The sequence below is a fragment of the Anolis sagrei genome, chromosome 3 (genome assembly GCF_037176765.1).
Source record: "Anolis sagrei isolate rAnoSag1 chromosome 3, rAnoSag1.mat, whole genome shotgun sequence".
NCBI lineage: Eukaryota > Metazoa > Chordata > Lepidosauria > Squamata > Dactyloidae > Anolis > Anolis sagrei.
In genome coordinates, this window is record NC_090023.1 from 20,364,651 (window position 1) to 20,381,044 (window position 16,394).

Sequence of the window (16,394 nt, forward strand, 5' to 3'; positions counted from 1 at the left end):
TTCCCTTTACATCCCACCTCGGAGTCTAAGATCAGCCCTGCTCTCAATCCCACCTTCATTGCAAATGCGCTTGGCGGGGACGAGAGACAGGACCTTCTCGGTGGTGGCCCCCTACCTGTGGAACACGCTCCTCAGCGAAATTAGGTCAACTACCTCCCTCCATTCCTTGAGGAAAAAGCTTAAAACATGGTTTTGAGACCAGGCTTTCGGGTAGCAGGCTGACAGCAATCACAATGCCCTGGAGAACAGGCCTTGGACTGGGTCATTAGTCACTGAATCGGATTTGGATATGGCTATTTAGTTAATACTAGCTGTCCCCTTCCATTCGTTGCTGTGGCCCAGTCTGTGTATATGTATTTTGTGTGTATATATATGTATATATGTGTTTTTATCGTGAAAATGTGGCCCGCCCATTGTCATCCTTACTGTGATTGTGTTTATTGGAATGTTTATCTTATGATTTTTTTTCTCCTTTTAATGTTATTTTGATGATGTTGTTGTTGTTTGCTGTATATGTGTTGATTTTATTGCTGTATTATGTTGTCCGGGCTTGGCCCCATGTAAGCCGCTCCGAGTCCCCATTGGGGAGATGGTGGCGGGGTAGAAATAAAGATTATTATTATTATTATTATTATTATTATTATTATTATATTTGAGTTGAGAAAGAAGAGGTACACATGTTTAAATAAATAAATAAATAAATAAATAAATAAATATGCAGAGACAATTTCAACAGAAAGGAGGAAACCATGAAAATGAACAAAATCTGGCTACCAGTTTGTTTGTTTTTAAAAAATAACCTCTAAAATCAGGGCATTAAAAAAAGAGCAACATTCAAAAAGCAAGGGAATTCCAGACAGGAATCAATCAGGTCCAACTAATATCTCCCAACAATGGTTCTCCCAGGCAACAACCAGCCACACTTTGAAGCTGCAAGGCCATTAAATGCTAATCAAGGTGGCCAATGGCTGGATGGTCGCCTGTCAGGGGTACTTTGATTGTGCCTTTCCAGCATGGTAGGGGGTTGCTAGATGGCCTATGTGGTCTCTAAGAAGTAGGACTCCCCAAAAATTTGCAGCGTTGCAGCTTACCTCCCCACCTTCTCCCATTTCGGTATTCCAATTGTTGGAGAAATGAAGCCATGTCACATGAAAAGATAGAGCTTGACGGACTGGTGCTTATCACGCTCCCCGGATTCGAACCGCCAATCTGTCGGTTGACCACAAGGGTTTAATCCATTGCGCCACCGGAGGTTCCACATGAGAAGTGACTTCCCCAGTATCCATCAGGCTGGGATACTTTGAAAGTTATAGTTTTAAAGTGTATTTCCCCAAGTTGTAATAAAAAACATTAGGCAAATGGGATCTGCTAATGAAATCAAGTATGAAAACTTGTGAGAATACTCAAGTTTGAATTTGCAAAAAACACTATGGCCCTATAGCCCGAAAAAACCTACAAGAACCTAGTGATTCCAGCCATGAAAGCCTTCGACAATACACTAAAAGAATCATCTGCTTTCACTCAAAGAGCAATGCACATACATCCTGGGAGGGGGGATCAGCAATATTAGTGGTAATTTTTTGCAACATTAGCAGTTGAAACATTAGTACAAATTTATAGGGGACTAGCCATCCCCTGCCAGGCGTTGCTGTGGCCCAGTTTGGTGATCTGGAAAATAAAGTAATGAGAAAGTGTTAGTTTCTAATATATGTAATGTCTTTATGCTTGTGGGTAAACAGTATTTCTTGTTGTTTATTTGTCAGTGTTGATGTGGAGAGTGTCTGGTTTGCCTACTCTGGAACATGCAACATATAATTGTCCTTCTTTAGGACTCCCTTTCAAATCTATGATACTATATCTGTTATATACATATATATGTGTGTGTGTGTGAATCATATATATCTGTATCTATGGCTGGATAGCTCTTTGTCAGGAGGACTTTGGTTAAGTTTTAAATGCTGTATGTTTTGATATTGTTATTGTTTATTGCTTATTGTGTATTTTGTTTTTGAGTTTATTGTAACTGTTTTGTATTGATTATTGTTATTGCATTTGTTTATTGATGTGCTGTGGGCTTGGCCTCATGTAAGCTACACTGAGTCCCTTGGGGAGATGGTAGCGGGGTACAAATAAAGATTATTATTATTATTATTATTATTACTACTACTACTACTACTACTACTACTACTACCCTGGTGAAGGGAGTTGGACTGGATGGCCTTAAGGCAGCATTTCTCAATCTGGGGGTTGGGATCCTGGGGCGGGGGGGTCACGAGGGATGTCAGAAGGATCGCCGAAGACTACCAGAAAACACAGTATTTTCTGTTGGTCAAAAGGGTTCTGTGTACCAAGTCTGGCCCAATTCCACTGTTGGTGGGGTTCAGAATGCTCTTTGACTGTAGGTGAACTATAAATCCCAGCAACTACAACTCCCAAATGATATTTTTTTTGAGTGATGGTCACTCATTGGGCTGTTAGGTGTATTGTGTCCAAATGTGGTGTCTATTCATCCAGTGGTTTTTGAGTTATGTTAATCCCACAAACGAACGTTACATTTTTATTTATATTGATGAGTTTCTCTCCCACATTATAAGCTGTTCCTGAAGTGTTATGACTCAATGAAAACAATACCAGATAAATATAATCCTCAACAAGAACCTCATATATTGAGATACAAAACGTAAGCAATTTTTTTTTGTTCCTTGGCTATACAAAATACAAAGTTTGGACAGTACATTTTTATTTCACATACGTATAAATATAACCCAAAGAATATGATACCAGTATTCCTACCAAAATATTACATTTTTTGTACAAAAGTTTACAAAAAGGGTTTTTATATATATTTACAAGCCAATACTGAGAAATGCTCCTGATTCAATAATGCAAAAATAAGGGCAGTGCATTTAACCAGAATGGTTTAGAAAAAAAAAATAAAGGAGAAAGAAGACACATAACGTTATGAATATTTTTTTTCGTTTCCAAAGATACATATACATCCTAGATTTGCTGTGTTTTGGACACACAGTCAACACATTATTATTAGTACATGGTGCCATGAAATAAACACTCACCTGCTCCAAAGATATTGTGTGCGTTTGAAAAATGGTGTGTGTGCCAAGAACTGGAAGAATGAAATGATGGAAAATCAGTGCCTAGCACTTCTATGTCCTTGAAGAGGAGGATGGAGACCTATGGCAAGAATTCATTTTGGGACTCACTTTTTGTAAGTAGGCTTAACATCTGTAAGATAGAGAACTGAGCAGTTTTGCAATGTCTGTATATTCAGCTAGGAGCTGCTGTTGCGTTATTCTGTAGGGAAGCCAACAATCTGACCATTGCAAATTGAGACTTGATACACATTGCAACCTAATATCCATTGGGGCAGTCTTGGGCATCTTCACAATTCATTAACAGGACTCCTTATCACCTCTGCTACACAGCTAAGTATATGTAAACTTATGCAATATAGAGCATTCCAGCCTATGTTTCTTTAACCGCACCCTCCCACCAACTTAAACACAGCTTGGGGAAGTTTCTTCCTTTGGACATCAACTCCTAGAAGTTTCCGGTCAGTATGGATAGAAATATTTCAATTTCTCCATCTCTGCATGTGAGACACTGAAATATCCCTGATAGAAGCTGCACTAAGCTGAAAGACTTAAATGAATCCATAATGTACCCCAATAATTAAGTAATATATATTTATATTCTCTCCTCTCTCAAAGGATCTTTTGGCAGCATACAATGAAATGTTGAAAGCACTGCCTTAAGCCTGATGAGCTCAGCAAATGAGCAAATAGGACACAAAAATGGTTTAGGAACCAGCAGGGTCTTGTAGCAGGAAATTATGGGCAGGAAAAACAATGTTGAAGATGGATGACATTTGAGGTGTGAGATGGCAGAATACTTAATCTTCCTGGAATTGACTTTTCAGATCTTCAGCTGAAGGTTTCTAGTGCTTAAAGAATGGCATTATCCTGTAAGGCAGTGGTTCTCAACCTGTGGGTCCCCAGATATTTTGGCCTTCAATTCTCAGAAATCCTAACAGCTGGTAAACTGGCTGGGATTTCTGGGAGTTGTAGGCCAAAACACCTGGAGACCCAGAGGTTGAGAACCACTGCTATAAGGATAAGACTTAGGAAGAGATGGGATGGCAGTAAAGCTGTATGATAAACAACTACTTAGAACAGTGGTTCTCAACCTGTGGGTCTCCAGGTGTTTTGGCCTACAACTCCCAGAAACCCCAGCCAGTTTACCAGCTGTTAGGATTTCTGGGAGTTGAAGGCCAAAACATCTGGGGACCCACAGGTTGAGAACCACTGCCCTAGAATGAAAGCATTGCATTTTGGATTATCTGATCTAGATACTGTTTTGTACTGAGTCAGCCTATTGATCCATCCAACTGGTCTAGACCAGAAATTCAGAAGGCATGGCCCTGCTCAAATTGTTGCACTGGTGCTCCCTTGATTCCTCAATATACCAGCTACAATGGCTAGGTCTGATAGGAATTGCAACCCCAAATCTTTGGAGCACCACAAGTTCTCCATCCCTGACCAAGACTGATTGTGGCTTAACAAGGTTTCAGGCAGGGATCTTTCTCAGTTCTACCTGGAGGATAGCAGAAGAACCTGGCACCTTTAAGATGAAAACCCTATCATAGAGCAACAGTTTTTTTTACTCATATCTGGTGATTACTATGATAACTCTGAAGGAGTTTCTGGCTGAATGTTCTGTTTTCCTCCTTCACTGCTCCAGATATGTCTCTGTATGTACATGTGTCCTTGCTTTCTCCAGCTATGAGATATATTGTATACATTCATGTATAAGTGAACAAAATAAGTCCAAAAGTTGACCTTATCCATTAAGTTCTGTGCCTTAACTCTTGCAACAAAAAGAAACCCTCCCCTAGCAAAAGGAAAGAGCTTAGTCCATCCTGGAACACCGATCTCTCTAAGCCAGTGGTTCTCAACCTGTGGGTCCCCAGGGGTATTGGCCTACAACTCTCAGACATCCCAGCCAGTTTACCAGCTGTTAGGATTTCTGGGAGTTGAAGTCCAAAACATCGGGGGACCCAAAGGTTGAGAACCACTGCCTAAGCTCTCCATCATGGCACTGCTTTTGGCCTTTTTTGAAAGCCGGCATGGAAAAATGCTGGCCCCCAAAACAGTGCTGATGCTTTTCCCTCTCCATGGAATTACCCTAGATGCATCCGTGTATAACATCAAAATCCAAAACCTTCCCTTGAGTTATATATCGGATTGACTCATACATGAGTATATAGAATATATCTGATGTCATGGACATTGCTATTTCCACTTAGATCTATGGATGTAAATATTATTTCAGATTGAAAAAGTAGTTTTGTGCTTAGGTAAATATAATAATGCTTTGCATGATTTCCCAGGGCAAACCACTAACAGCCCCTTTGATCATTCAGAAAACGGAGGATTGGATCCACACTAGAGATTTCAACAGAAAGGAGGAAACCATGAAAATGAACAAAATCTGGCTACCAGTTTTGCTTTTTTTTTTTTTTAAACAAAAATAACCTCTGAAATCAGGGCATTAAATGCTTATTTCATTCCTGCATGAATGAAGAAAGAGTTTCAAATATTTTCTCCTCATGAAGTGAGAATATTGACATTTTCCAATATTTTTTGCTTTTGGGGACTTTTTGAGGAGAAATACACAGAATCTCAACAAAAAAAAAACTGGGGTTTTGTTTTACACAAAACAAATGTTTTCTTGTGCAAATGAAATTTCCACAAAAGTCCTGAAATGTAAATAAAATTTTGCAGCCATCCCAATGGAGTGTCTTATTGTGTCGAGACACCTTTTCTCAATGAGGATGAGAAAATTTGCAATTGTTCTTTACAACCCTAATCCAGGCTTAGTAATATACTAAGGTAGACTGACCGACATCAGTCACAACTAAGCCTGGATCCAATCCAGTGGATACCTTCTTTTCGTCTATTATTATTTGTGATAGTTGTATACCGCCCTTTTCTCAACTCCGAAGGGGACTCAGGTCTATAATAAACATTACAGTGTGATATCAAAGTTTTTGGGGCAAACATATGTAATGACTGCAAATAAACACCATGTGCTTGTGATTGTCAACTGCTTTGTCTCAGGAATGGCCACCTAATATTTCATCAAGATTGATGTCCTTCATCCAGTCGTCATTACCAGGTTCTGTTTTCAACAAAGAATCAATGAAGTCCGGATCACTGTTGAGTGCTGGCCCAATGTTATCTCCGTGCTGGTTCAGAAAGTCAAACGCTAGGTCGCTGGCATGATCAGTTCCTTGATAAGCCCTGGCAGGTGTTGGATTGGCAGAGGATGAGAAATGATTGGATGGCAAGGTGTGTGGTGGAGATGCCATGCCAACCCCAGCTGGATTTAAGTGTGGCATGGCCTGTGCCCGTACCTGGTTAGACCTTGCATTCTGGGATTTCGGTGATCCAGCCACTTGTCCATTGAGAGTCTGGTTCATTTGGCTCACAGGTGTCCTCATCTGGGCAGTGGCCAATTGGGAAGCAGGCACCATGGCACGCTGGGAGAATTGCTGGTGAGCAGCTGTGCGTTGCATTTGCTGGCTTGTATATGGGCTCCCTGTTGGGAAAGGGGAACCCATGGCCTTTCGTGTTTCTTGCTGCTTTGCTCCTGTTTCTGGAGAAACCCAGTTCTGAGATGCGGAATTCGAGGAGACCATCACGTTTGCAGGTCTTTGTGTGGTGGTCCCCTGGCTCAAGCCAAGCTTCCCTTGCTGAGGGTTGATCCCTGGACCACTATTAAATGTCGGTAAGTTGTTTCCTTGCCCAGGAGGGACTTGTTGAGAGGCTGTAGGACTGTTCTGACCAGATACAACTGGGTTTGGGTTCCTGTTCTGTGGGACTGGGCTTACCCTTGAAGGTGTCACATTGTATGCGCTGGGTTGACTTCGAGGGACGTTCCCATAGCAGCTCATGTGGTGGCCGGCCGGAAGAGAAGGCATCCTGGTTCCATGAGCTGTCGACAGTAGAGTCGACGTTTGTGTCAGAGGAGTTGAAATGGGGTTGGAATAGCATAGGCTATTGATGCTCACAGTAGCCGATCCACCTAGAAAAGGAGATAAGATGGTGAGTGAAATCTCACAGATCATTCAGTTTTAGGCTCAAGCCACCCACTGTATGGCTATTATCCTCCTCCCGGTAGACTTAAGTTAAGGGAAAGTTTCATGAGAACCACCACTCCTCTAAATGTTCCTCTAGCATCAGTAAGAATATCCCCGTGGGCAACAAATTCAGGCAATTCCAACTGGATGCCCCCCCTCCCCCACAAGGGTCTTCCTCCAGGGGGAAACCAAGAAAAGGCAACCTAGAAGTCCCTGAACCGACTCTGAAGTGAAGTTGGTAGGTCAAAAGACAACCTGGCAAAATGGCACTACCTAGAAGAATCCTCCACCTTGAGTGACTTGGAGCAGAACAAACAACTCAGTATCTATACGCTTGTCCACAATGCTCTGCCCCATGCACAGAGGTAGAATTGTTTAAAGCTACAGACAATGCGGTTGCTGTTGCCCATTTTTGGTCTAAAATTATTTACCTGATTGTGCTCCCTTTATTTAATCAGCTTTATAGACCTCACCTCTGAGGAAGCTTGCCATAGATGCAGGCGAAACGTCAGGAGAAATGCCTCTAGACCATGGCCATATAGCCCGAAAAAACCCACAAGAACTGAGCTTTATAGTTATTTATACTTGCAGTTTCTCAAGTCGCTCCTGACACAACAAAAAAAACAACTTATTTATTTATGCAATACTTTTGACATGAAATGAATTGTGTTGTTGTTGTTGTTGTTGTTGTTGTTGTTATTACTAATTAACACCACACCAGTAAAACCTTTCTCCATCAAAACCCCATTCCTACATCATCTATCCACTGAATGACTCTGTTGGACAGTCTCTCAATGATGTTTTTTTTAAAAAAATCTTTGACAGCTTCTAAGACTATATAGGAAATTAGATGTTCTTCCCACCAGGAAATGAGAGATACAGCAATATTTGGGACAGCTTTCAATTTCCTGATGAAAGGTGGGATATAAAAGATTGTATACAACATAACTCTAGAAAGGCACAAACCAGATCACTTATCCATTTAGTTCACCATTGTCCACTCTGTCTGGGAGCCAGGGTTTCAGGCCACATTCTTTCCTAGCTCTACCTGGAAATCTCCTTTCAGTCCATGGAGTGCAAATACATTATAGTAGTGTTTCTCAACCTGGGGGTCAGAAGTACTGGGGGGATCACCGGGGGGGGGGGGGGGTGTCAGAGGTGGTTGCCAAAATCATCAGAAATCACAGTATTTTCTGTTGGTCATAGGGATTCTGTGTGGGAAATCTGGCCCAATTCTATCATTGGTGGGGTTCAGAATGCTCTTTGTTGGAGGTGAACTATAAATCCCAGCAACTACAACTTCCAAATGTCAAGTCTATCCCCCCCACCAAAAAACAAAAAAAAACTCCACCAGTGTTCACATTTGGGTATATTATTTGTGCCAAGTTTGGTCCAGATCCATCATGGTTTGAGTCCACAGTGCTCTCTGGATGTAGATGAACTACAACTCCAAAACTCAAGGTCAATGCCCATCAAACCCTTCCAATAGTTTCTGTTGGTCATGGGAGGTCTGTGTGCCAAACTGATTTCAATTCCATCATTGGTGGAGTTCAGAATGCTCTTTGATTGTAAGTTAACTATAAATCCCATCAACTACAACTCCCAAATGACAAAATCAATCCCCCCCAACCCCACCAGTATTCAAATTTGGGTGTATTGGGTACTTGTGGAAGGATATAGATGAAGGATCAGAAATGAAGAACCATGTTAGTATATACATTCCTAGGGTGCATCTACACTGAACAATTAATGCATTTTGACATGACTTTAACTGCCATGGTTCAACACTATGGCTTCATGGGAGCTGCAGTTTCACAAGGTCTTTAGCCTTCTTCGCCAAAGAGTGCCGATGCCTCACCAAGCTGCAAACATCAGAATTCCATACCATTGAGTCTTGTTGTTTGAAACACTGTCAAATTGCATTAATTCCACAACGCAGACGCACCTCTAATTAGCACTTGCAACTGGAGGCTAGTTTGCATCCTTCCAGAATTAGTTAAGACCATCATTGTAATGAAAAATCATTCCAGGCAGACAGACTGCCAGCTCAGCGCCATAAAAGCATGAAAGAGCTGCCGGGGCATCTTAAACACCAGCGTAGATGGAACATGTTGACTCGTACACAGATGGCCCACACCCCGTATTATTGAGTAATGACATGAGTTATTTCAAAGGGCACAGTGGTTGGGACATTGGCTTTCTATCTCACCCCAAAGACAAAGTTTCCTTTTTTCTCTGAATTGCTTGCTATTTTTAACCTCCCTTTTTGCCACTCTAATTTCTACCAGATGGGGAGAAATTGCATTCCAATTAGTGTCGGGAAGAGAACAGAACCAGACCTTTAGATACCGAAAGGAATGAGTGGTAGCAGAGAATGCGTCAGTTTACCATTCTTGCCCAGGCCGAGGACTCGGGGAGGGATTTACACACTTAACACTGCCTGCACAAACAGGAGCATTAGCAATATTTCGTGAGGACCATGGATAAGAAGAAACTTCTATCATAAAGAAACATCTGCCAATGATTTACTATTCATGCCAGGATGGGTATCATGTAATTCTTGGATTAGAAGCACAAACACACACACCACTGTTAACTGTAACCCCTTTACTTCCTGACAACAGTGTAAATACAGAAGGTGCGGCAAAAACGTCTCCTTTCTCCCGTATTATCTGCTAGAACAGTGTTTGTCAACCTGGGGGTCAGGATCCCTGGGGGGTCATGAGGGGGTTTCAGAGGGATCGCCAAAGACCATCAGAAAACAAATTTCTGATGGGCTTAGGAATCCCTTTGGCAGAGAAAGCTGAAGATCTCTCCACTAGTCCTTCTCTTCCTTTTTTTGGAAACAGATGGCAAATCCTCCCATCAAAAGCCATCCTCCAATGTGATTGACCAGCCTCTCAGTCAGGGGAAAGTTGTTTCTGAGACTCCAAGCAGGGAGAGCAGGCAGTGTGGTGTGTATGTGCAGGCAAGGTAGAGCGTGCGAGGCTGGAGGGAAGCTTGTTCCACCGAGTCTCTTAAAGGCATAGGGATTCTGTATGGGAAGTTTGGCCCAATTCTATTGTTGGTGGGGTTCAGAATGCTCTTTGATTGTAAGTGAACTATAAATCCCAGCAACTACAACTCCCAAATGTCAAGGTCTATTTCCCCCAAACTCCACCAGTGTTAACATTTGGGCATATTGATTATTCATGCCGAGTTTGGTCCAGATCTATCATTGTTTGAGTCCACAGTGCTCTCTGGATGTAGGTGAACTACAACTCCAAAACTCAAGATCAATTCTCACCAAACCCTTCCAGTATATTCTGTTGCTCATGGGGGTTCTGTGTGCCATGTTTGGCCCATTTCCATCGTTGGTGGAGTTCAGAGGGCTCTTTGATTGTAGGTGAACTATAAAGCCCAGCAACTACAAGTCCCAAATACAAAATGAATCCTCCCACAACCCCACCAGTATTCAAATTTGGGAGTATTGGGTATTTGTGCCAAATTTGGTCCAGTGAATGAAAGAACCTCCTTTATATCAAATATTTACATTACAATTCATAACAGTAGCAAAATTATAGTAATGAACAGTAGCAACAAACATAATTTTATGGTTGGGGGTCACCACAACATGAGGAAGTTTATTAAGGGGTCACAGCATTAGGAAGGTTCTGGACCAAACTAGGCATGAATACTCAATATGCCCAGATGTGAACACTGGTGGAGTTTGGGGAAAGTAGACCTTGACATTTGGGAGTTGTAATTGCTTGAATTTATAGTTAACCTACAATCAAAGAGCACTCTAAACCCAGCCTACATTGGGTCTACACTGAACTTGGCACACCACCTACATGGCCAAAATTGAATACTTGTAGGGTTGTGGAGGAGGCTGTTTTTGAATTCTGGAAGTTGCAGTTCACCAACACCAAAAAGGAAGAGAAGGACAGGCAGAGAGATCTTCAGCCTTCTCTGTTTTCTGATGGTCTTTGGCGACCCCCTGAAACCCTCTCACAACTCTCTCAGGGCTCCCATCTCCCAGATTGCTCTAGGACCCATTAATTTGTCTCCCATGTTGAGAAACACTGCTCTAGGATGCATTAATTTGTCATTTCAGCAAATGCATGGTATCCCAGAACTCCGCATCTCAAATGAATTGATTCTCTTCCTATTGGCTTTCTTCACTGTCCGGTTTTTACAATCATATGCAGAAATGGGAAATACATCTAAAATTTAACAATGTATTCAATTATATATCATTACACTTCAGGATCTGGTCTAGTTACCTTATAAGCTGTCTTTCCAAATCCTAGTTTTCTGTGTTTTTGATAGGTTTTCTGACTTGGATCAATCAATCTCCATTCTGATTGATCCAAGGAATGGAAAACCTTGAACTATTTCAATATCTTCATCATCTGCCTCAGAGTTATGTAAATCATCTATGCCTGATCTGCAATGCCTTTGATTGGGGTGCTCCCTAGCTGAAAGGGTATTTTTTTAGTGGCATCACAAAATGCAGTTACAATGATGGAGCTCCATAGTTGTAGTTATATAGTTGACCTACATTTAATATTATGGGATCTCTGAAAATTTAGGCTTCTTTGCAATTCAACGTTGTACCCTTATTTTTAAGCTGAGTGACATGGAGTTAACTCAAGATGTATTGCATTTTACTTGTCTCTCTTCTCTGGACAAATCCTTCAACTGTCAGCCACTAGATACATTCCAGCTGAATGAGATAGACTCCTATTTTTAAATCCACTATAATTGATCTCATGGCTTCTCTATACATTCAGTAGGCTCAAAATCTGTGAGTCATCCCTTTCAAGTTGAGCTACTGTGATGCCACAGAGTGTTCATAGACATTTTAAGAGCTGAGGAGGGAAGGTCAATCAAGCGATATAGAAAAAAAAAATCAATGCATCTTCTGTGAAGAAAGTGCAAAGCTGGTTTTTCTGGGGCAGGGGGATCTTCACAGGGGTTCAAGGGACAAGAAGACTTTTGTACTTGACATAGACTACAGTGAAGGGGAAATTAAGAGGAAGGGGGATTGAGAGAAGGGAGAAATTGATGGAAGATGGGACCAAGGAGACAGGAAAAAGGATAAAAGAAAAACCACACACAGAAACTCTAAGAGAAGGCAAGAACTGAGCTCCATTTCAGAACCTCAAAACCATTCCATCTTTCAGATCCAGATCTTTGTGTTTAAGTATGCTTACTGGAATATTGGTGGGTTTGCTGTATGTTGACTTGATTCCTTCTTTGGTCTTTGTAGTCCGGTGGTGGCCTCGCAAGGTGCCGATTCAACTGGTCCTGAGGAGTTATCTTCTCCTATGGGAGCAGAACAAAAAAGAGAGTGAAATAGCTTGTTTTGGTTCATTCTATGGAAGTCTAAAGGAAAGAACTAGGAAGGATCCCACAGCAAGTAAAGCACCCTTCTCCAGCTTGGCACCCCTAGATGTTTAGGGCAGGTGCAGTTGGTGGGGACGAGAGAGAGGCCCTTCTCGATGGTGGCTCCCCAGCTCTGGAATGCCCTCCCTAGAGAGATTAGATTAGCCCCAATTCTCCAAACCTTCAATTCAAACCTAAAAACATGGGTATTTACATGGGCCTTTGACCTGGAGTAATGTACTATGGGCATGTGATGATGTCGACCATTGTTATTAGGCACTTTAGTTCGTGTTTGAAGAAACCTAATGACTCACAGGTATGACTGTGCCTTAGATTTTTTTTTTAAATTATCGATTGACATTGTCCATTGTTTGTATTCAGTCAAATTATGTATAGATGCAGGCGAAACATCAGGAGAAAATGCCTTTAGAACATGGCCATATAGCCCGAAAAAACCTACAACAACCCTATGTATTGTTTTGATGTAATTCTATTTTATGTGTGGCACTTTGAGTGCTTTGCTAGCTGGCCTGAGTCCCTTTGGGGAGATGATGGTGGGGTACAAATAAACGTTGTTGTTGTTGTTGTTGTTACTACTACTACTACTACTGCAGTTCCCATTAATCCCTGTCAGAAATCTAAGGAGAATGCTGGCTGGGGGATGATGTGAACTGAACCCAACATGCTTGACAGGCCCTGGCTTGGGAATGCTGGTGTAAGGGTTAACATTTTCTTGGGGAGATTATTCTGATTTTGGTTGTGGTGCCGTAACAATGGAAAGGATATCAGAGGTCTGAATGGACATTTCTAAAGTAAGAAAAGTCTGTACTGATGCTGCAGTTTCTTGTACAATAAACTTGTACAAGACTCATATAAACACAGAACCTGAGCCTAGAGGGAAAATGGTCTCTATAGGAATTTGTTAAGTCCTCCAGCCCATTGCTATGTTACACTCACCAGAAGTTACCAGTTGTCTTGGAGGACATAAGATACTTATCTAGGAATCCCCAAGGTCCCTTCTACAGTGCCATAAAATCCAGATTATCCAAAAAGATAATCCACATTATCTGCTTTGTACCGGATTGTCTGAGTCTACACTGCCATATAATCCAGTTCAAAGCAGATAATCTGGATTTTATATGGCAATGTAGAAGGGGCCTAAGTCCAACCCAGCTTTGTGATATGCTGGATTGGAACTGAGATAATTAAATGGGATTTGTGCATATCTAAGGTCTCATTTAATTATGGTCTGGCTAGGAACGTATGCCTCATGGCGTTACTCTATTGTACTGGGTAAGGCATCGGGGAACTGTATGATATACTCTGATGAGGATAGGTGTTGAGATGGATAGACCAGTTATATGGGTAGTGAATCTGTTTTAGGTTGTAGTCAGAACTTTAAGGGAACTGCCATTTTAGCCACATGGTGCCTATGATTAATGTTAGTAACATAAACATCGTTAATCCTTTGTTTTCCTTCTTTGCTATCTGCCTTAGTAAACTGTTAAAGAGTGTCTGTTCTCCCTGCAAAAGGGAATGACTTTCTGCCTGGCTCTGCACTCCTAACGCAAAGAGGTTTCCCGGTGGGAAAGTGAGTGTCGCCTGAAGGTATACAGGGACTCTACCCGGGTGGTCCTTTCTTGCCCTGGAAGCAGCTGCGCAGGAAGAAGTGGGAACTGCCTGGTGTTATCTGCACAGCTTGGCTGCCCTGTAACCTGCTTTCCCTGAGGCTGAAAGCACAAACCTCCCACCCTTCATCTGCAATCATGGGTTGTGCTGTTTACTTATATCATGGAATCACGACCGAAGGGCTGGAAATTGCTCACTGAGAAAACAACACGCACTATTGAAAACAACACTGAGAAAACAACACACACTCCACCGGCAGAAGATTTCAGGTTGGCTTCCCCATATATTTAGTGCAAAAGATAACAGATAATTCAAGGGAAGGATGTATGTTTCTGAATTTGAGGAAGTTAGCTCCCAAAATACAGCACAGTGGCTAGAAGAATATATGGGAGCTGAAATATCAAAAAGTAACTTTACCAAACTGTGGCAAACTAGTCAAACTCAGATTTTTCTATTCTCAGACTTCAAGATAACAAAATCTGATTGTTAGCCCTCATCACTTATGCCTCTTAGTATAATTGTCAATACATGTACATTTTTGGATGCATTTTTCAAATGTACACAATTGGGCATACATTTTCCTATGGAGTAAAGCATGCATGCATTTTTCCATGAGTGTTTCTTAAAAGAGTGAATTTTCTGAATACATTTTTGTGTGTGCGAATTACATTGTGAGCAGGAAACTGTATGCATTCACATGTTTTCATTTCAAGGAGATGAAGACTACTGCAACGGCTCTATGTAGGGTTGCCTTTGAAGACTGTTCTGAAACTTTAAGTAGTCCAATGGATGGCAGCTAGGTTGCTCACCGGAGCAGCATACAGGGAGCATACAACTCTCCCCCCCCCCCCATTATGTCAGCTCCACTGGCAGCCAATTAGCAACTGAGCTTGCTTGCTTGCATGCTGCAAGTTGCTTCTGGTTGCTTCTGAGGCGAGAGAATCAGCCGTCTATGAAGACGTTGCCCAGGGGACACCCGGATGTCTTGCAATCCTGCGAGGAGGCTTCTCTCATGTCAAACAAACCACTGACCACCTGCTGCAATGCACCCTGAGCATGCACAATGGAGGACCTTGGAGTGCCTCCATTGGCACTCCAAGTGGCTAGATACTGGTCAAAGGACATTTAACCAACTACCAAGCTTGAAAAATCTGTGTGTTTTTTGTTTTTTTGTTTTATCTGTGTGTTTGTTTTGTATGGTTGCTGATGACACGATAAATAAATAAATAAATAAATAAATAGCTACTGAGCACAATTCAAAGTGCTGGCTTTAGCCTATAAAACCCTAAATGGTTCAGGTCCAGCTTACCTGTCTGAAAATATCTCCCTTTATGAATCAGTTTGAGCACTAAGATCTGCCGAGGAGGTCCTACTCTCGGTCCCACCACCATTGCAAGTGCCATTGGTGGGGACGAGAGACAGGGCCTTTTTGGTGGTTGCCCCTCAGCTATGGAACTCCCTCCTCAGTGAGATTAGATTGGCCTCCTCCCTCCTGGTATTCAAGAACAATTCAAAACCAGGTTGTTTAAACAGCCCTTTGGCGAGTGACAGAAATGCAGTTTAACATCCTATCACAACACAGTTAGAAATGAAGCAGGCAAATTATGATTAAGGGATTGGTGCAATGCGTTGTGTTGGGGGGTTTATTATGCTTTAATATGTTTAAGAGGTTTAATATGTATTTATACTTTTATTGATTTTAGTGATTTTATATTGTTTTATTTGTTTATGTATAATGAGGCATTGAATTTTTGCCTAGACGTATGATGGAGTCCCGGGTGGCGCAGTGGGTTAAAGCGCTGAGCTGCTGACCTTGTTGACCGAAAGGTTGCAGGTTTGATTCCGGGGAGCAGCGTGAGCTTCCACTGTCAGCCCTAGCTTCTGCCAACCTAGCAGTTCGAAAACATGCAAACGCGAGTAGATTAATAGGTACCGCTCCGGTGGGGAGGTAACAGTACTCCATGCAGTCATGCCGGCCACATGACCATGGAGGTGTCTATGGACAATGCCGCTCTTCGGCTTAGAAATGGAGATGAGCATCACACCCCAGAGTCAGACATGACTGGACTTAATGTCAGGGGACAACCTTTACCTTTTACCTATGATGTATGCTGCTCTGAGTCCCTCATGGGATAAGAAGAGCGGAATAGAAATGGAGCAAATACATAAATAAATGTTAACTTGTGTCTGGTTAAAATGAGAGCTAAACAAATGTACCTTGCCACTAATATGCATC

The 16,394-nt window shown here is 41.9% G+C and overlaps 1 protein-coding gene across 1 annotated transcript in view; it reads right to left on the bottom strand.

Annotated features, from left to right (window-relative positions):
- Positions 1 to 2,723: 2,723 nt before the first annotated feature.
- MAML2 (mastermind like transcriptional coactivator 2) overlaps positions 2,724 to 16,394 on the bottom strand; it is a 205,907-nt gene continuing 192,236 nt past the window's right edge. Inside the window, exons 4-5 of the mRNA XM_060771085.2 lie at positions 12,358 to 12,469; positions 2,724 to 7,104 (exon numbers count right to left, since the gene is read on the bottom strand). Coding sequence (XP_060627068.2) covers positions 6,134 to 7,104; positions 12,358 to 12,469 — 1,083 coding nt within the window. The 3' untranslated portion in view covers positions 2,724 to 6,133. The remainder of the gene's footprint in view (positions 7,105 to 12,357; positions 12,470 to 16,394) is intronic.